The following is a 21,784-nucleotide window of genomic DNA, read 5'->3' as shown; positions in this document are numbered from 1 at the left end:
TATAGCGCCTTTCATTTCTATCTATCTATAAATCTTTTATAACAGGTCTCTCTTTGGTAATAAAAACACAAAATGAGTATTTTTGGGAAGAAGGAATGCATTGAAAATATAAATATTACGCTTCACTTTCTTATTTTTCTGTAGACAGGAAGTTACAAAAGGTCCCTAACATCCATCCATCTATCTATTATATAGTGTCTTTCACATCTATCTATCTATCTGTCTATCTATCTATCTATCTATCTATCTATCATTTAGTGCCTTTTACGTCTATCTATCTATCTATTATATAGTGTCTTTCACATCTATCTATCTATTATATAGTATCTATCTATCTATCTATCTATCTATCTTTTTTAGTTTAGTTTAGAGTTTATTGTTATTGTACTTTCTTACAATGAAATTCTGATGACAACTTTCCACGTGCAGCAGAAAATGAGAAACTGTTATCTCCTCAGGTCAGCACTTGTTTCAAAAGTCTACTAAACGCTTGAGGTCAATTACAAGTCAAGCTAACAAGACATTATGGTTTGGATCAGCACTAACATTTGGACTTTGGTATTGATTGCAGCTTTTGGACTTTAGTACTGGAACCAAAATGGATCCAAAGCAAATAAAAGCCCAAGTCTTACTCCAGTGTCCCTGGAGCGCCGAGCCATCGCGCCACACTACGCAGCGTTTCACTTTTATTAGCATTACATGTTCAATCGTCGAAGCAGTAAAGGGGTTCTCCAAAGAAGTCTCGACCAAATCAAAGCAATAAGGCACGACGGGGGTCCCCATGAGGTCCCAATCTAGTCGATGAAGCCATGATGATTTTTTCCACAAGTACACTACCGAGTTTTGAGGGAATGCTGGGTGGGTCGAGAGGCTGAGGGATCGAGAGGAAAGACGACTTTTACTTCTGGTACCGTACTTTTTTAAAACTGTTTTTTTTTTTTCGGGTACTTTTCTAGTACAGGTACCCCACACAACCCCAACAGACACCTAAACGGTTTCCTCAGAAGTGATTTAGTCTGACCTGCTCGCATATTCGTGCCTTCTTACACATACTGCATGAAGGGGTGGTGTGTGTTGTTCTTTCACACTTTACACACACATATTCATTGTTTCGCTCTCGTTTGCACATTTCCTTAATAATCGCCCTGCTCTGCAATCGTTTCTGATGTCTGTTTGTGACGTCATGTTCTGGTACAAGCAGCTCCAAAGCTACCAAGGTAGATTTCTGTGTTTTACATACAGACAAACAAAGGTGATGGTGATTCTCCAGTGGAAGGCCTTCAAAAAGGCTCCACACAGAGAACCACAGACACATGGAGTAAACCATCAAGTAGTGTGGTGGGTGTTGGACTTCAGGGACCTTCCAGTCTCAAATCGGATGTTATTTTGCATAATGTAGGTGAATAGGGCTTGTTGGGTGGAATGTCTACTCTGGTTGCAACATTATGGATCTTCTAAAATATCCACCACTATGACACCTTGTGGACTCTAACAGAGTCAGTTCACCACTGTGGGGTGGTGGGTTCACGTTGTGGAAACATCTACATTGTAACCATCAGTGAAATAATTGATGGGAACGTCCAAGGCCTGCATAGGTGGACACTGAGAGATGATGGAGGTGTTCTTCTGTAAGGCTCAAAACCTTCAGTCCAGCAGACCTGCCGAGTTCACCCTGGTCAACTTTTGCTTTTGCAGATCACTCAGCTGAAAATCGAAAACAACCCGTTTGCAAAAGGCTTCCGAGGCAGCGATGACATGGAACTCCACAGGATGTCCAGAATGCAAAGGTAATGCATGTATGGGGTGGCATGGACTCTGGTTCAATGAGTAGGGAGCAGGAGCCTAAATTGTGCACAGCCTTAAACGGCCAACAGAGATCTGAAATCAGGGTGTTGAACTGGTCAAGCACCCAAAATCAGAAGGCAAAGCGTCATCTCCATGAAGGAATACGGGCAGATCTTAAGTAGAATGGTCTTCATTGATCGAATGATTCATTTTCCAAACTGCTGATCCCAACAGATACATGTCAGAGAACAACTTTGGGTGGGATTGCAGGTCTCGCTTCACGTATAGTGCCTTCAGAGACTCCTTCACTTTTACACATCTTCTTATTGCTGCAGCCTTTCACTAATATCATTTCAATTCCTCTGTCCCCTCATCAATCTGTGCTCAACACCCCAGAACGACAAAGTGAAAACAGGATCTTCACAATGTTTACAAGTTTATAAACAATACAAAGCTGAAATGTCTCACTAACACAAGTGTTCAGAGCCTCATCTCAGTACTTGACCTGGCAGCCATTCCAGCCAGGAGTCTTCTTTGGGTGTGAAGTGCTAATCTTCTCACACACCTGCATTTTGGGATCTTCTGTGCAGATCCTCTCAAGCTCTGTCAGACTGGATGGAGGCCATTAGTGGAGAGCTTTTGTCAAGTCTCTCCAGGCTCAACTGCGGACCTTCCCAAAGTTGCCCCTGAGCCACTCCCTGTTGTCCTGTTGGAGGGTGAACCAGTCCAGTCTGAGGTCCAGGGTTTTCTGTAAAGATATCTCAGTAGATAATTTGCTCTGTTCACTTTTTCCTTGAGTGTTCTCCCAGTTCCTGTTGCTGCCACCACTAGGCTGTACCGTCAGAATGGTGATGAGCAGTGTATGATTTCCTCCAGACATGACGTTTAGAAATGAGGCCAAACATTTCAGTCTCAGTTTCATCAGACCAGAGAGTCAAGTTTTCTTACAGTCCTAGAGTTCTTTAGGTGCCTTTATGCAAATTCCAAGTTGGCTTTCTGGGGTGGCCTGGCCACTCTCCCATTAAGTCCTGATTAGCTGAATGTTGTACCGACAGTTGCCCCTTTGGAAGTTCCTCCCATCTCCACACAGGTTGTCTGGAGTTCAGCCTAAGCCATCAGGCCCTAGGTTGCCCCACTTGCCAGGGCTCTTCTCCTCTGATTGCTCAGTTCAGCTGGGCGACCAGCTCTAGGAAGAGTTGTGGTTGTTCCAAACTCCTTCCATTTAAGAGGTCACTGTGTTCCTGGGAACCTTCCATGCTGCAGAATGGTCCTGTCTCTAAGCTCTACAGATACTTCATTTGACCTCACGGCCTGGTGTCTGCTCAACTGTGGAGCCTTCTCTAGACAGGTGTGTACTTTTCCTCATTAGTCCAATCAACTGAATGTGCTAAAGAGAGCAGACCTAGTGAGGCATCATAAATGTGTATTGCTGTAGCTATCAGGGAGCTCCAGTTGCATTTCCTAACACACGTCCATAATTCACTGGCTACAAGTCTTCAATGCTGGTGTGTCAGAAAATGTTCATAATGGTCATAAAGTTTCTCCTTATTCTCTACAACCTCCAAAAAGCAGAGTGATGATATGGTGGCCCTCTTTTTTGTAATGTTACCAGTCCTACTCACCATATTGGCTATAATAGAATTGTAGAAATTGTAAAGGGACAAGCCAGAGGTGGACTCAGCACAAAGTGTAGAAACATCTCAACGATGATCAATAGAGCATGATGGGCCTGAGCCAAATGTCAAGGGTCACAGCAAAGGTCTCATTACTTGTGTCAATATGAGATTTCAGTTTGTTATATTTAGTACCTTTCCAAAGATTCCTAAAATCCTGTTTTTGCTTTGTCATTCTGGGGTATTGAGTGTTGCTGAACAACAACAACAACAAAAAATGAATTTATAACAAAACAAGCAGAACTTGAAAAAAAAGCAAAGGGGTCTTCTTCATACAGTCTGAAGGGTCATAACATCACATTCATGCATACTGAGACAGTTTAGAATTACCAGCCAAAGTAATTCTCCATACCTATGGGACGTCTGAGGACCCCAGAGTACCAACATGGGCACAGAGAGAACAAAGAGACAGCAGACAGGGATGGGACGGGGCTCTGAACCCTGGATCCTGTAACACTCGTGCTCCACCATGCTGACATGACTCTCTTCTATCAGAATGTTGTTTAAAGTGATGCACTCTAACTCCCTCTTTTTTACAAATCACCAGATATTTGAAATTAAGGTCAGTAAATACAACCCTGTTTCCAAAAATGTTGGGATGCAGTGTAAAATGTAAATAAAAACGGAATGCGATGATTTGCAAATCACATAAGCTCGTCTTTAATTGACAGTAGTACAATGTCGACATGTCAGATGGTGACACTGAGAAATGTTATCGTTTTCTTGAAGAATATACGTTCATTCTGCATTTTACAAAAGGTGTTCCGGCGGCCTGTTTAGCACTCGCCCTCATCTCTTCACAGCACTCTGTAAACGTATGTGAGCCGAGGAGGCCAGTGGCGGCAGTTCAGAAAGTGAAATGCTGTTCCAGTCTTGCCCGATGTCATGTTTGCTCAACGGTTCGGGTATCCTTTGTCGTATTTCTCGTTTAATAATGTGACTCTTTAACGACGGAGCCACGCTGTCGTGATACGTGCAGAATGTGGTTTGGCGAGGTCTTCCCTGAAGACGATATCTCCTGGATCTCTAAAGCCTGCAGATATCGACGTTTAGCATTAATGGTGCCTTCCCAGATGAACTCTGTGAAGTTATGCACCTCCATACCATCATGGATGTTGGCTTTTGAACTTTCGAAGAAGCCACATGGTCCCTCTCCTCTTCGGTTGGGAGGACGCCGTGTCCATGATTTCCAAAAAGAGTTTCAAATTTGGATTTGTCCGACCACAGGAGAGTTTTCCTCTTTGTCTCAGTCCATCATTGATGAGCTCAGGCCTGCAGGAGATGGCAGTGGTGTTTGTGGATGTGTATATCTGGCCTCTTCTTGGCATGGTAGACCTTTAGTTTGCATTTATGGAAGGAGAGATGAGCTGACTTCACAGACAGTGATTTTCAGGAGTGCTCCTCAACCCGGCCAGTGATGTCCACTACAGAATTGTATGTCTTCCGTCCAGTGTTGGCTTTTGGCCTTGTCCCTTGCATACTGGGATTTCTCCAGATTCTCAGAATCTTTTTAACAATATTATGTACCGTAGACGATGACACCCCCAGATTCTTTGCAGTTTTATGTCGCTGCACGTTATTCTTAAGCTGCTGCACTCCTAACTTCTGAGCGACTCCGCCTCTCTGGGCTGCTCCTCTTATACCCAATCACATGACTTGACCAATTAATCTCATTTGCTGTTAGATGGGCCACCAGCTGTTTCCTATTTTTAAATGTTACACAACTTTTCCAGTCTTTTATTGACATATCCCAACTTTTTGGAAATGTGTTGCTAGCATCAAATTCAAAACGAGCAGACATATTTCATAAAATAATAATTTGATACGCTCTCTTGGCCCTATTGTCGATTAAATGTGGGTTTACATGATTTGCAAGTCAGCGCGTTCTGTTTTTATTTTTTTACTCAGCGTCCCAACTTGATTTTGGAAACGGTGGTTGTTACAGAATTCAACTGTTCCATTTAAAACAAGGCTGATGATAGCCAAGCACAGGCGCAGGCTGACTGACATCAAATCGTCTTCAATGGCAGGCGTCCATAACCGACGTAGGGTCAGGTAAGGGGCGGCTGAGTGCTGCGAGAACACCAACTGCGTTTCAACAAACCAGAATGTAGTGAGACGTTAAGCAAAATGACTCCTTTTTATTGGCTAACTAGAAAGATTACAATAGGCAAGCATTTGAGTCAACTCAGGCCCCTTCTTCAGGCAAGTTGTAATCAATTGATTACACCTCGATTACATTTGATCATAATTGATAACATCTTAATAATAATACCAATTCTTTGCATTTATATAACGCTTTTCTCACTACTCAAAGCGCTCAGCAATTGCAGGTTAAGGGCCCAACAGAGCAGAGTCCCTACTGGCATTTACGGAATTCGAACCGGCAACCTTCTGACTGCCAGTGCAGACCCTTACTTCAGAGCCACCACAGGGACCTGAGTTGCCTCAAATGCCTGCCTATTGTAATCTTTCTAGTTAGCCAATAAAGGTGACATTTTGTTCGACTTCTCACCACATCCATAATGGCTGACACAGTACAACACCCTACTACTACAAACAAACCAGAATTAAACAGATGTTTGTGAAACTGAGGGGTTAGTCAACGAACACCACTTGGTAATGGAGATCTGACATCTTGGGTGGCATCTTGATATGAATGTGGAGGCCCAGAGTACTGATGCTCACTTAGACCCTAGGGCAGGGGTGGGAAAAGTCAGTCCTGGAGGGCCGCAGTGGCTACAGGTTTTTGCTCCAACCTAGTTGCGTATTTAGAAAAAAATCCTGGCCAATAATTAAATTTCATGGCTTGTTAGTGCTTTAACTCTGCCATGTCAGGCCATTCTCATATCCTAGATTTTATTTTCCTTTCTAAGGATATCAACCAAATGATCTGAAGTCTTTTTTCTGTTCACTTTCCTTCCAAGTATTTAATTAAACCCAATAGTGCATGATAAATACACACAGGTGTAAAGGGAGACAAGCTAAATGGAGAAATGCTGGCTTCTTTTGTCATTTGCATCTTATTGCTAATAAGCAAACATTAAAAACCAAGAACACAGCCGTTTAAGACTAGAATAAGTAATAAAGGCTCAAATTCTTAACAACCGAGACAACTAAAATGAATCAGAACTGTTACTTGAGCAATAAGTGCTTCTTATTAAGCAACTGGGTTGGAGCAAAAACCTGCAGCCACTGCAGCCCTCCAGGAATGACTTTGCCCACCCCTGCTCTAGGGGGTCACGCGGGGGGCTCTTGGGATGGCATTGCAGTTGCTCAGACCTCATGTTCAAGTGACAGACCATTCCGCCTGCACAGGCCCTGAAGGAACAACATACACGTAAAGAAGGAGGAATGTCTTCAAAAAGTAAAGCCCAAAGCTAAACGTTTACTCTTCGGTTATGCTATGCGACTTTGAAGACATCCACACAGCATACACTGGCTCTCCGTTAGAAGAAGACGTGAAATGGACTCGGCCTTTCTTCTTTAATGCACTGTAGTTTGCCCACGGCTGGTCAAACATGTGATGAATAGGCAGGAAGCACGGGAGTTTGGGGTTGGGGGGAACAAAACACGAAGTTCATTCAGTTAGGCCTTTGCTCCATCTGGGGGAAACACCTCGTGGTAATCCAGGGGTCCTGTTAGTGCTCCATTGTTGGCTGAACACCTAAATGTGGGACTGAAGAATTTACACTTAGCTCTACAGAATGCTATCAACTTAGGATATGAACAAGAACACGGGACACAGATGGAAATCTCCTCAGGGCAAATTCCACACAAATTTTGGGAAGTTTTTCTTCACACATACAGAAAAAATAAAAAACCTAAAACACATGGAACACATGAGTGTGGTGGACATTAGTAGGACTTTAGGACCCTCAATGTCATCTTGGAGACTCTAGGCATTTTGGAGAACAGGGTTGGCAAGATGGTCTGTTCTCATCAAAGGTGTTCTAATGAACATCTGAAACCGACAAATCGCATCGCACCTGGACATGCCATCTATTAACGAAAGTCACACCATCTTGTACTTTTGACCAGCATTGCAGAGAAAAGGGATTTTGAGGACACACAGGGCCTTCTGTTAGCAGCCGTGTGACTCACCAGAGCGGTTCCGATGTTCTCTTCAACAGCAGTGAAACTCTTGGATGGACTTTTCTCACTTTGATCATTTTTGTCTATAAACGACAGTCACGCTACCTTGTACTTCTGACCAGCATCAGGCAGAGAGGCCATTTTCAAGACACACCTGAACATTTCCTTTGTCCACTTTGAATTTTTGACTTGGGTAGCCAGGCTCCTTTGTTTTGGAGTGGAGTTTCCTTCACTGAAATGTCATTAAGAGTATGGACCTAAGTGTGAGGGTAAAGCAGGCTAAAATAAGCCCCTCAGGATGAACTTCTACTGAATTTCAATTTGGGCCTCTTTTGATTTCATACCCAAAAACGTGCACTTACTGTATGTGATTTAGTAAAACATTTTTTTTTCTTCAATTTATGGTAAGGAACTTCCCGATAATTTTAATTTCGAGGGGAACCAAAGATTTAGTTGGGAAGTCCAAGTCTTTCACACATTGCATTTACTACTGAAGCACAACTGATCAGCCCTTCAAACCAACCTATCTGTCCACCCGTCCATCACTCCACTTGCCCAAACGTTTGCTGTGTACACTCATGGTCCCTGGGTGCCACCTGCTGTAGACTCGATCTCCTGGTCCACTCTAAGATTTGTAAAGCTGATTTTACCCACAATCGTGTTGCAGCATTCTAGCAATTGTTCTAAGTGAAGAGTGCTGGGACTCTGACTTGACGCTTCTAATTTATTGCGCATTTACCTCCGAGGCTTTACTTGCATTGCTTTTGTAAGCGTTGGCCTGCTTCTCAGAGCTCCTACACCCTGCTGGAAGTGTTGCTTCAGCTAACTTTGCTTGTTTCCCTGCAGTAAGGAGTATCCAGTGGTCCCCCGCACCACAGTCAGACAGCGTGTCACCTCCAACCAGAGTCCCTTCAGCACTGAAATGAGGGGTCTTCCTGCTCCGGGCAACCTAGGCTCGCAGTACCAGTGTGAAAATGGAGTTTCCAGTACCTCCCAGGACCTTCTGCCTCAAGCCAACCCATACCCTCTGGCTCACGATCATAACCAGATCTACCACTGCGCCAAACGGAAAGGTGAGATCTTCTGGGCGCGCTCACTCTCATGATGTGGCTTATCCTTTTCATTTTCTTCAGTCTGCTCCTTGGCCTCTGAATAATCATTTAAATCTAAAAACGATCTGAGTCGACAAAAAGATTTGAGTCTAAAAAAATGATTTGAGTCGACAACTAATGTGAGTCGGGTTTTCTGACTCTGGTTTTCTATAATCCAGTAATTATATTCCTTTTTTTTCACTTCTTTCCTTGTGTTTCTAACATTGTTAAATAGGATTCATGGTCTCTCATCTTGTTTTCATTATTGGCTCCTAGGACACTTGGTACCAGAGTTTGCTCCCTTTAAATATTATTTTTGTGAAATTGTAATGTTTTCTGTAAATTCCATACATAGAAATAGTAGTTTTGTATCTCAGAGAACATTTCTGGCCAAACTGATATATTATTCTGTTGTCTGGAAATGAGTACAGCTTTTAATCAATTTATTCCATTTACGTTCCACCACACCATTTTATTTATTTCATGGGCCCTAATGCCGCTCCTAGTTCCAGGGGGGTTGTAGTTTCCTGCGTCATGATGTCCGATGTCGCCGGTATAACACTGGAGATCGAGATACACAACACCTATAAACTTTTGTGCGTGTTTCTCTTAGCTAGAGTTGGATCAGCACGTAAACTTTGATTCTGGTGTCAATACCAGCCTTCAGACCTGAGTACCAGCACCAACAAATTGCGGATGACTCCAAACCCCACCAGGTCTTTCTCCAGCCTCACTGGAGTGCTGCGCCATTACACTGCACTACGCACCACTTCCCTCTTGAGAGCCACGAAGTCGTCATCTCCTCAGAGAATTTTCCCCAATGAAATCCTGACAGCCTTGAAGCAATAAGAGGAGATTAGGTTGGGGTACCCGGCATGAAATCTCGAGTGTGTCAAAGCCTGTGGTTTCATTTCAAGTAGTCTACAAAATGGACGTTTTTGACATCTACACTAGCAACTTTCCCTTGGGTGGGTGTTGGAAAGCCAACATTTATTTTCCGTACTGTAAATCCCCAAATCCTTGTTACCGTACCATTTTAAGATCTGAGCTTTCCAGTACCGCTATACCACACAACGCTATTCTGGTTATGGTTTTGACTTCAGTTCTGATTTTTGGTGTGAGAGTACTTTTCGAATTTTTAGCATTGACCCTTTTTGCTGATTTTCACTCATTTCCTGGTCTTGTGCGGTCATACAGTTTTCATTTCGGGGTCGTTCTTTTTTTGATCTGTGATTCTCTACTGCCAGAGAACTAAACAGTGCAAAAAGTACGGCATCTGTGAAATAATGAAAATGGTGTTGTGGAATGTGAATGGAATAAGCTCAACTCTTTTTCCAGAGTATGGAATAGTAAAAAATCGGGAGTGGTCTCCCTGGACTTTCTCAGATATGGGAGTGGATATTTGAGACAAGGGTTATATTTTTAGATTATGTACATTAAAGAACCATCAACAACAAATCAAATCAAATGAATAATATATTAAACAATTATTAGAAAAGTAAAGTTGAATAAATCGGACTCTGCAGCTGCAGTACCTCTACAGGTTAATGGAAATAGCGCAAAAGTTGATAGAAATGTACGCTTTGTGCTGAACACTTGTATGCAAAATCTGTTTGACCGAAATGAAAGCGAACTCAAGTTATCGTGTTTACACACACAGACAGGCAGACATAATTCCAAAAATGATATTTTCGGACACAGGGAGGTCTAAAATGTCGAGATTCATCAAAATGTCGAGATCGCATTTTTTGGAGGAATTCCAGTACTTTCATTATACTTATACGTATACGAGAAAGTAAAAAAGACTTGGTGACAAATGTATTAGGAAACACAAAATGAGAATTTCTGCCTATAGAATTGCAATTTTGTTGAATAACTTTTAATGGTAGCAAACTGAGAACACCAGACATGTGGGCTGATGGCTGATGGTGTCATTTTCAGAAAGCTGTTCTGTAAGCTTTTGTTTTTTCTTTCACTTGTTTATTTATTTTTATTATCATTTAGTACAGTGTCACCTGCATGTTGCCAAGATGTGTTTTTCACGGGTGATCCCATTTTTGTTCATTGTGAGGCCGCGCATTGCCTGTCATGTGGTTCGTGTTACTATCTGACATTCCAGTTATCTCTGTGGCACTCACAGCATTCAAGTGTTTGGATACTTGAATCTAAAGCAAGCAGAGATCCTAGCAACGTCTCAGATTTAAATTATTTGTTTCTGATTATGGAATTTTGACGAATCAGCTTCTCTGATGTCGTCTTCTCTCTCTTGAGATTAGTTACTTTCAATCTTCAGATCTTGGTGGCTTTCCATCCTTGATGTGCTCAACAACTCCACTAAACAAAACCCTTACTGTCACACAGAGCGTGATGTCATAATGTTAAACAGCGACATCCTCGAGAAAGCATCCAAACTATGGTTAAAAGGCCGGAAAGCCCTACGTGCTAGTCTGGTAGGACGTACAAAGGATGATTAGGGCACGGTTCAGTTTCGCCTTTGAGTTCTCGTCTTCAGTTCCGCACTTTAGCCCTTCACCTGCCTCACGATTGTCATTCTGCTTCTCCCTAAGTACTCTGGTCATGTTTCTGTCCGGGATAACAAATTTCAAATGCGTTTTGACCTGCCCTCATCCCAGATGAGCTCAACATAAGCCACTACAGCAGTATTTGGTGTCCACACAAACCAATGGCGTATGTCATTAAAATCAAAGCTCCTGACGTGTCACATCCTCACTTGGCTCAGGCTGCTGAGCAAACCACCAAGCACACATCCACTAGTTGAGATTTGAAGTGTGGCGCACATTGAAGTGTCACAATACCGGATAGCGGTGCCTCTCAGCCAGAAATGGTTCATGGGCTGCTGCCCCTGGTGGGTCCTGCGTTATTACTGTTTATACTGGTAGTGGGTCGTGATTGTGCTCAGTTCACGTAGGGGGATCCCAACAGCCCCATCCGCTGTGTCGATCGCGCTTGATTCATGAAGGGGACTGGATCTGGTGGATCGTCACATACAACGTGGATCACAATGCCAGAAAGGCAGAGAAGCACTGCAGGACACCACGTGGATGGCAACACAGATGAAAAATAAAATCAAAACAAAACTGAGGGCACTTCACTTAATATTATACTGAATACACAAATCCAGCACCATACACACATACTGTAAATCAGCCCAATAAAGGACATTATCAGAGACTCACTCCATTCAGCTCACTCTCAGCTCAGACACAAAAACTGTACGTATAATCTGAGATGCAGCAGAGCGGACAGCATCGTCACTCACACAACAAGGTGTTTCAAGAGCTTTATCTCCGCCACAGTCAGACTGATGGCAAAACAAAATTATTGAATATGCGTAATAACCTCACACTACCTCACTTCACTTGTCATGTAAATGACGAGTGAAAAATGTGCAATATTTTAACTGTGCAATACCTACAATACATTGTATTTGTTTTGTGTAGATATTACCACCTTTCTGTATAGTGCTGGTATAATCTATACAGTTGTGCTTGAAAGTTTGTGAACCCTTTAGAATTTTCTCTATTTCTGCATAAATATGACCTAAAACATCATCAGATTTTCACTCAAGTCCTAAAAGTAGATAAAGAGAAACAAATGTGACAAAAATATTATACTTGGTCATTTATTTATTGAGGAAAATGATTGAATATTACATATTTGAGTGGTAAAAGTATGTGAACCTTTGCTTTCAGTATCTGGTGTGACTCCCCCTTACTAAACATTTCCGGTAACTTTTGCTCATTCCTGCACACCAGCTTGGAGGAAGTTTCACCCATTCCTCCGTACAGAACAGCTTCAACTCTGGGATGATGGTGGGTTTCCTCACATGAACTGCTCGCTTCAGGTCCTTCCACAACATTTCGATTGGATTAAGGTCAGGACTTTGACTTGGCCATTCCAGAACATTCACTTTATTCTTCTTGAACCATTCTTTGGTAGAACAACTTGTGTGCTTAGGGTCGTTGTCTTGCTGCATGACCCACCTTCTCTTGAGATTCAGTTCATGGACAGATGTCCTGACATTTTCCTTTAGAATTCTCTGATATAATTCAGAATTCATTGTTCCATCAATGAAGGCAAGCCGTCCTGGCCCAGATGCAGCAAAACAGGCCCAAACCATGATACTACCACCACCATGTTTCACAGATGGGATAAGGTTCTTATGCTGGAATGCAGTGTTTTCCTTTCTCCAAACATAACGCTTTTCATTTAAACCAAAAGTTCTATTTTGGTCTCATCCGTCCACAAAACATTCTTCCAATAGCCTTCTGGTTTGTCCACGTGATCTTTAGCAAACTGCAGACGAGCAGCAATGTTTTTTTTGGAGAGCAGTGGCTTTCTCCTTGCAACCCTGCCATGCACACCATTGTTGTTCAGTGTTCTCCTGATGGTGGACTCATGAACATGAACATTAGCCAATGTGAGAGAGGCCTTCAGTTGCTTAGAAGTTACCCTGGGGTCCTTTTGACCTCGCCGACTATTACGTGTGCCTTGCTCTTGGAGTGATCTTTGTTGGTCGACCACTCCTGGGGAGGGTAACAATGGTCTTGAATTTCCTCCATTTGTACACAATCTGTCTGACTGTGGATTGGTGGAGTCCAAACTCTTTAGAGATGGTTTTGTAACCTTTTCCAGCCTGATGAGCATCAACAACTCTTTTTGTGAGGTCCTCAGAAGTCTCCTTTGTTCGTGCCATGATACACTTCCACAAACATGTGTTGTGAAGAGCAGACTTTGATAGATCCTGTTCTTTAAATAACACAGGGTGCCCACTCACACCTGATTGGCATCCCATTGATTGAAAACACCGGACTTGAATTTCACCTTCAAACTAACTGATCATCCTAGAGGTTCACATACTTTTGCCACTCACAAATATGTAATATTCGATCATTTTCCTCAATAAATAAATGACCAAGTATAATATTTTTGTCTCATTTGTTTAACTGGTTTCTCTTTATCTACTTTTAGGACTTGAGTGAAAATCTGATGATGTTTTAGGTCATATTTATACAGAAAAAGAGAAAATTCTAAAGGGTTCACAAACTTTCAAGCACACTCATATTATTTATTATATTGTTTTACTGTTTTTACATTTTTTTTAATGTTTTACTATGACTCGGACAGAGCTCTGCACAAGAATTCCAATGTGCTTTGACTGTTGGTTTTATGCACAAATGGCAAATAAAAGAAAATTGAACATTTCAATTAGAAAAACAGAGGACAGGAAATAAAAAAAAAATGGCCAACAGAGAAAAAAAACTCCTTTGAGAGGAGCACACTGACGGTGACACAGAGAGAAGCAGCTGGCCGGCCTCAGCTAAGTTCGAGTGTCAATTTGTCTGCTGTCTCCACCGGGCCACGTATGCTATACGGGTTTAAATAGCCATGCTAAGGTTTGTGATGTGCCACCTGTTAGAATTAAACTGAACTGATGGCATATCACACACAATGACGCTGAATATGCCAAACGTGTGTCAGAAACTAGTTTGTAATATAAAGAGAGCCTCCACTGCCTTAAAAAATGGACGTTTGGAGCTGATGAGTTCTGCTGCTCTGGCTTATCCATTCCTCAGTTCCAATCAACCTGTACGCACCCCGTCCCAAACCATCCGTGCCTCCCTAATTCAAATGCAACTTGCAAAAAAAAAAAAAAACTAAATACAATGCTGCTTGTGTGCAAACGTCTACGGTATCCGGTGTCTCCTTTCACGATTCAGTTTGTTTTTATTGCCCTAATAGATGCGACACGCGTCACTCTTAAAACCCAGCCACCCCACAGCCAGCCGTCACTGAACCAGAATCCAGAATGTCAAATTGCTTAAAAGGGACACACTCAGACTCCCTCTTTTGTAACGTAGCAGCGATATTTCAACATGAATTAACTAAAAAAAGAAAATTATAGACAGTCATTGCAGAAGAAGGCCTCTTTCATTCTGCGCCCTCAACCATCAGCCAAACAGAAATATCCATCAGCGTCACACGCGCGCGTCCCGTGCACCCTTCTCGAATTGAGGCGAGTGATACCACCCAGGGAGAGTGCGGGTCACAAAGTTGAAAGTGGCAGGCCGGTGGGCTACACCCCAATTCGCCTGCAGCCGGAGCTCCGGAGACATTCAAAAACAAAGGAGTGAAACGTTTGCCTTCCCTCTTTGAACGCAACACGAGGACATCCAAACAAAGCGCTCTCCTTGATCTCGTGACAGCGGGGTTGATGAAGGGACAAAAGGTTAGTCGAAGGCTCATCGTGCTATCAGTCTGATCCCCATTTGCTACGACTGGCTGACAGATTCGTTATTTCACACGAGGACGAGATGAGGAAAGCGGAAAGCCATGAGCGGCTCCTCCACTGCACTTACTGTGGAACTCAAACACACCACGTGAAATAAAAAATTAAATAGAAGGTAAACATACAAACATACGGGGCTCTGACTGCCTGGGATTTAAACGGGTGTCCATGTCAGCTCCTGACGGGCGGTTGTGCCCTTATGGGTCAGGGGCCAGAAGGTGTGGAGTCAGTTACCTTGCACCGTGGAGGAAGACAACGATGATGAGACACCCCTCTTGGTCCGGGGTGGTAACTGGGAGGATCTTGGAGGGTGACCCTCTGATGGGCATGTGGCGGGCGCTTTGGGACTGACCTCAGAGGGGCACTCTAGAAATGCGTCATGGCTGGTTTGCTGCCCATGCTCTCACCCTGAATGTCTTTGTTTTGTCTCTCTTTCCACAGTTGAAGAGGAATGCCACACGTCAGATCACTCCTACAAGAAGTCGTATATCGAGAGTTCTTCGGGGGACGACGACCCCTACTACCGGCCCACTGGCTACTCGCAAACAACAGGACTGAGCTCCGCCTCTTACAGGACTGAGTCCGCGCAGCGCCAGGCCTGCATGTACGCCAGCTCTTCCCAAGCAGTGGAGTCCGTTCCCAGCCTGGAGGACATCGGCTGCAACAGCTGGGCAGCCGTGCCGCCCTACACCAGCTGCCCAGTGACTGCTATGCAGCCAATGGAGAGGCTGCCTTACCAGCATTTTTCTGCTCACTTCACCTCAGGTCCCCTCATGCCAAGGCTCAGTGGCGTGGCCAACCATGCCTCACCCCAAATAGCCGACATGTACCAGAGCTCCGTTCCCCATCAGTCCATTGGCAGACAGTGCGGCCCACAAACTGGCATGCAGTCCCCCAGCAGTGGGCTCCAAGGAAACGAGTACCTCTATTCCCACGGCATGCCTCGCAACCTGTCCCCTCATCAATACCACTCGGTTCACGGCATTGGCATTGTGCCGGAATGGGGAGAAAACAGCTAATAGGAGCACGGGCGTAGCCGTGCTGGGACAGCCCTGGGTGTGGACATTTTGACAAGACTGAAACTGAGCGTCGTGACGTGAGCAAGAAACTGTTTATCCGTGGGAAGCAGAAGATGGCGGCCACTCTGCTCCATTAATCCTGCAGTGTGTTCATGGAAGTTGGGGGGACTGGAGTCACAAACAAGGAGACAGAACAGAAAAAAGCCCAAAAGGGGGGCCCACCCCGTAAAGACAAATGAAAATGATGAGCCAAGAAGAGAAGTGACAACTACAGGCGTGTTTTTTGCTTTTGTTTGAAACGGACACAAACCACGTGAGGGAGAACGAAGACGGAGTGTTCATCGTCAACAACGGGCGTTTGGGACTCGGTGGCTTCTTGTTTTATTTTGCTGGGTTGCTCTTTTTGTCTTTTTCTTTAAACTCTCGTGTTCTCTCCCTGAACAGATCAGTTCACTCGGCTTCAGAGCTCATTTTGTGAATGGCGGGGCGGATACCCGCGACACTCGCTTGTATCCGTGGGCGCACATGCAGTCCATGGCATCCACAGAAAGCACACGGCAGCGACCAGGCGTCAGGCCGGTTCTTTACGTTCTCATCCAACCCACAAAGAACAAAAGGCAGACGGGGAAGAACCTGGACACGTGGCACGGACTGGCACCCTGCAAAGGGTTGGCATCCATCTTGTGCCAGACAGGGCTCATGTAAGACCTTGATCTTGGAATGGAGTACGCATGGGGGGCAACTACTGGAGGAATGGACTCCTATGTGTTTTGTATCCCTCATGTCCTCTGAATCAATGGAGGTCAGCTGACAGGTTTATTCCTCCCATTGCCAACTCAGTGACTTTAAAAAATGGGCCAAATAAATGAATAGCAGGCGGGCTAACTCTTCCTTTTCTTAAGTGTTATGTTCCTGAATGAAAAGGCTGCCATCGTTCTGGTTGTCCTTCAGTACTCTCCGTGTCCTTAAAACAACGCTGGTTCAAGAGGAGCAGGTGACAGGGCGCTGTTCTGTATTCTTCGCCTCCAATTCCCGTTCTTATTTCAACAACTAAATGTAGTCATTTACTCTTTTGGTCGATTACAAGTTCAGGGAACAAATGGCGTAGTCGGTAGGCTTTGCGCTGTGAACGGGTGGAGTGTAATGGCGGTGCTGTGCAGAATGGTGGGTGCTCAGCTGACGTCACCAGGAGGTAATCAACTGGTGTGCGTCATACCGGCAGTGCCAGTTCTTCTAAAGGTTTCACTTTAGACAAACAGATTCTGAGAGCCTTTGTAATAACACAAGTCGCTGGTTGGAGGCTGACCATCAGAGCTTACCACAGTGCAAAATGTGCGACCCGCTATGGTCTGTGGTGTGAAAAAACAAAAAGGTGGACGGGCTTAGCGTATTAGTTAGACGTGCTGACCACTGCATGTAAAAGGGGAGGACTCTTACATATTAACAGACAAAGCAACGGTTTCACACAGAAATGAACATAAAACATCGTAGCTGCGTGCTGTGGCTGCTGACACCGCATGTTCGCCATCTCTGATGCAGGGGTGGCTCGACAGCCAATAGGAATGTGCAGTGGGCCGGGTGGCGGTTGATGACAGTGGCAATGCGCCACAATCTAGTTTGTACCTCTTGTCATCTTAAGTGGTGGTCCTCCCAGGCGAACATTGCTGTAGGTGCATCAGCTACACAAACGTGTTCAGAACCACGATCAGCCGAAGCCGGTACCTCACTTCCGTTTTTCCATCTCCAGATCACTTGCATTAAAATTGTAGTCCGATTCAGCGATAATACACAAAGCGTTGTCCACAGGCTATTCTGTTCTGTGCCTTCTCTACATTCTCTCGCCAGACGTCGATGCCATTTTAGAGGCTGTTTGCTCTTCGCTACTCATGCACGCTCAAGGAATCGAGGGCAAATCAGCAAAGCTAGCTTTCCTTCTAGGAAAGAGAGTCAAAGGAAAATGTAACGGCGAGTTTTGTGGCCATTTACGAGCGGATTACTGTTCTCTACCCCTGAATTTCGACAAAAGTCGACATCTGCCCTGAAAGAGTTAAAGGCTAAGCCACCTGACTGGATGGCATCACGTACTAAAGGATAAGTTGATGTTACTTTGTCACAGGCAGGGTATGTATATATGTGTTTGCCATGTGAAATGGTGTCCTAAAGTTAAGCGTTTACGACAAATTGTAATAAATATCTTGCCTGCACTGGCGCTTTACAATGGCGGCAATGGGGCATGGAAATCCAAAGCATAAAAGCTTACGGATTGCGCCTATTTTTTAAGCCGAGACAGTTGCAGAGTACTGATCTGCAACTTAATAGATTGTACCCGTCATTTCTGAACAAACAAACTCCACTATTATGGGATTCGGCCATTTGAAATGAAGACCGGCCGTGCGGGTTACCTCAGCGCTTGTCTTCTCTCTCAATAACCTTTCAATGGTAGACGTGGTTTTCCCACAAAACACCAACTCAATGTTTTCCATTTACTTCCATGTTTATTTAAGAATTCGTGCAAGCGAACAGAAAACATATTTCTATCTCGGGGAAAATAAAACCAGGAATATGCGATCAAAAGATGATTTCCAGATCTCCTTTGTTGTGACAAATGTGTTGGAAACACGGAAGGCATGCTTTCATACATCAAAACTCAAAGAGAAGTTATCTGGGAAGTTCTTCTTCTTTTATTTTCTGGTGAGGCTCCATGCCCCACTGTAAAGTCCAAGCTTAACGCTTCAATTTGCGTCAAAACTGCATACAATACCACGATTGTGAAGAAATGACTTTGACTTGAAAACGTGTCCTTGAACGTGTGATGTTACCCAGTCTGATGTGCCCGTGACAGGCGTCACTTCTATCCCAGGAGTATGTGATGACTGTGGCTCACGATGACCCCAAGCGTATCTAACCGTAGTAGAAGAGCACATCCTCTGACTCCTCATGAAATCCATCTGGAAAACGTGGATTCCAACATTAAACAGGATCCTTCCGGTTAGCTGCACTCCCTGGTGTCCCAATCTGTCCTCCACTGAACCGTAATAAAGTCTGATTCACAGAAATCATACAAACTTTCAGGTTTCTTCACGTGGCTGCCCACAGTCAAGAGGACGCCTGACATAACTCCTGAACGGCGTGAGGAGGTCGCCCGATATGGACATCGGCACAGGCCACTATTCTCAGTTTAAAACATGGGTTACGGATCAGCGACACGCAGGATGCTGCTCACCTTCCCATTAATGTGACAAAGAGGTGCGTGACTGCTGCCCCCTAGGGGCTAACAAGGACACAAACCCCACTGGGCTCTTCTTCAGATTGTTTCGAGTTTATCCATTCCCCATTTTCTAAGAGAGATTCAAAATCTCATCTGTTCACATGTAGGTTTTTAGTTTTCAATTTTGACAATATTTTGGTTCCCTTCACTTAGTAATATACTCATAAAAATGCTTTAGTCTGTGGCAAATGCGGTATATGTGTTATGCGTATCCTCACCCACACGTGTGTTGTGCACGTGAAGCTTCTCCATCCAAATTATGACTACAAGTAAGGACGGGCCCCACTCCATGAGATTTTAGCCAGAGCGGTTGTTGAAATCAGCACAAAATCGTAAGAAAGTCCGACTTCAAATATTACAACAGTTTTGACGAGAACGGGGCATTCAGGCCAACAAATCTTGCCAATCCCATCCACTGAATTGCTGCAAAATAACATCGGGTCAAGTTCTGAAAGTCTCATGACTTGGTAAAGTAAAGTCGCTGCTGGCAAAGTATGATGTACATGCCAACACGATCCAAGGGGCTCAGGGCTCCCGACATGTCAAAAAAAAAAAAATCCACGTACTGTCAGGTGTGAGAGGTCATATGGGTCGATTCTGCGTTTCAGTTGGCATCGAGCAAGCGGGCAGTGACTGCTTGCTTATGTTCTGGCAAGGTGGCGCTATGAAACATTTAGGGCTCAAATTGTGACAAGATAACCAATTGCTACGTGATATTTCGAGGGCCTTCAAAGCAGAATTGTGGACAAGCGCCGCTACAAATACCTGGTGGAGTCACAAGATTAAACTTTAAATCTGTTTACGATACAGGTGCTCTGCTGAAGCAGAATAAGTTTTATTTCGGGACCAGAAGATGAAACAAGGACAAGAACTGAGTACGCACTGGGGTCACAAGAGACAAACCGATCTTTCGCCCAGGCCGGAAACGTGAGACAAGAATGAAGAACACAAACCAGAAAGTAAGTCAGAAAACTGAGAAGGAAAATACAGAGAAGCCCACGTGAAGTCTTTTAGCAAAACGCGGATATCTAAATGGCGCATAGATGACCTTTCTTTAGGGTCGCACCAATGACATCATGCGCACACACTCCTGGTGCCAGAAAATGGCAACACCCATCAATTTTCAAAATGGACCCTTAAAAAAAGGACCACTTAGTCAGGAACCAAATAAATGTTTTGTTCAAATTCCTCGACCTCAGAAACCACAGAATGGCCACCAAGGAGTTATAATAATAGGCTACTCAAGCAACATTGGCTACGGTTAGCTGAACGTAAAAATGGAGACGCAGCGACAGATGACATCATTTTTTGCTGCGTCAAACTGCACCCCCCAGTGGTGGCGTCATTCAGTCTTTTGTAAGGTTGCTCAGATGGTCTCCGCCATTTTGTAAGCCCCTGAAATCACGCGCTGTATGGCCTGCCAGCCAAGCGGCCATCAGTACAAGTGAGTCGCTGAGCGTCAGAAGACATAACACGCGGGAAAATTGCACAGAAGGACGGGACCTCAAAGCAATGCACTCAAGACAATGAGAGAGTGGCTTACCAGACCCTCACTTACACACAGCACTCTTTTCGGGGGCACCATTCATGTTTCATCCCCACAGGAAACAAAATGGCATTCGCTCCCTGGACTTTTGGGGACAAACGAGTCACTCCAGAGCTGACCTGCCAGGCCCACCACAAGTCGACTGTGAAGTTCTGTCCAGAATGAGCCGACTCAGCCGAACTCGACGTTTCACGCTTCGCTTTTTTAAGAGAGCGGCAAACAGCCACGCTGTACCCAAAACCCGCCGAAATGGCATTTGGGAAAATGTGATCTCGGGCTCGTCAATACTGCCTTATGTATCCTTCTTTGGAGAACCTTTTAAGAATTTGTAATTTTTTTTGTTTTCCTTGCCAAGCATTATTCAGAAAGATAATTATTATAAAATATTATTATTATTAATAAGAAAGTGACTACAAGAGTAAGTTATGTATCGAGCAATAACATTGAAAACATGGATGCATCCGTGGTTTGTGTTAATTATTAGTCTTGTTCCTGTTCATAGTATTTATTGATGCGCATTATACTTTGGTTCTAGGTTGTGTTTTTGTTTTTTTAAAAGATATATTGCTAGAAATTCTTTTTTAAAAAAAAAAAGAGAATTTAAAACAATGCTTTATGATAGTCTGGGTAAAGTTCAATTGTTGTATAAAGAGGCACATTACTTTGTCCTTGATGGTGTACATAAACACAAATGTATATACAGACGTACAATAAATTTAAAGAACTTTTAAACTGGTAACGTGGGCCTCTCTTTGACAACACCAAAGGATTTGCTGTTAAGATTTGGGGGGTTTACTTTTAAGACTGTCACCCATGGAAGTGCGTTCCACTTTGAAAGGGGGTCACTCTTGGCCACATCCGCCAGTTTCTTTAAAGACGATGGACGAGCTTGGGAGTCAGGAAGAAAAAGGATGAGAACTATCTGAGTCACAAGTAACCACGATAAATTAAATGTAGTCATGGATTAAACCCAAGACCACCACAGATGGTGGGGTCG

General features: G+C 43.9%; 1 protein-coding gene across 4 annotated transcripts in view; it reads left to right on the top strand.

Moving 5' to 3' along the window:
• Positions 1-21,519, top strand: part of LOC120541050 (T-box transcription factor TBX5-like) — a 112,266-nt gene extending 90,747 nt beyond the window's left edge. For all 4 annotated transcript variants that reach the window (XM_039772312.1, XM_039772315.1, XM_039772311.1 and 1 more), the window contains exons 7-9: positions 1,696-1,787; positions 8,400-8,626; positions 15,396-21,519. In XM_039772312.1, coding sequence (XP_039628246.1) covers positions 1,696-1,787; positions 8,400-8,626; positions 15,396-15,973 — 897 coding nt within the window. In that variant the 3' untranslated portion in view covers positions 15,974-21,519. The remainder of the gene's footprint in view (positions 1-1,695; positions 1,788-8,399; positions 8,627-15,395) is intronic.
• The last annotated feature ends 265 nt before the right edge of the window (positions 21,520-21,784 follow it).

This window comes from Polypterus senegalus, chromosome 12, assembly GCF_016835505.1.
Source record: "Polypterus senegalus isolate Bchr_013 chromosome 12, ASM1683550v1, whole genome shotgun sequence".
Lineage (NCBI taxonomy): Eukaryota > Metazoa > Chordata > Cladistia > Polypteriformes > Polypteridae > Polypterus > Polypterus senegalus.
The sequence above is the reverse complement of the archived record's forward strand: the minus strand, read 5'-3'. Positions and strand labels throughout refer to the sequence as shown.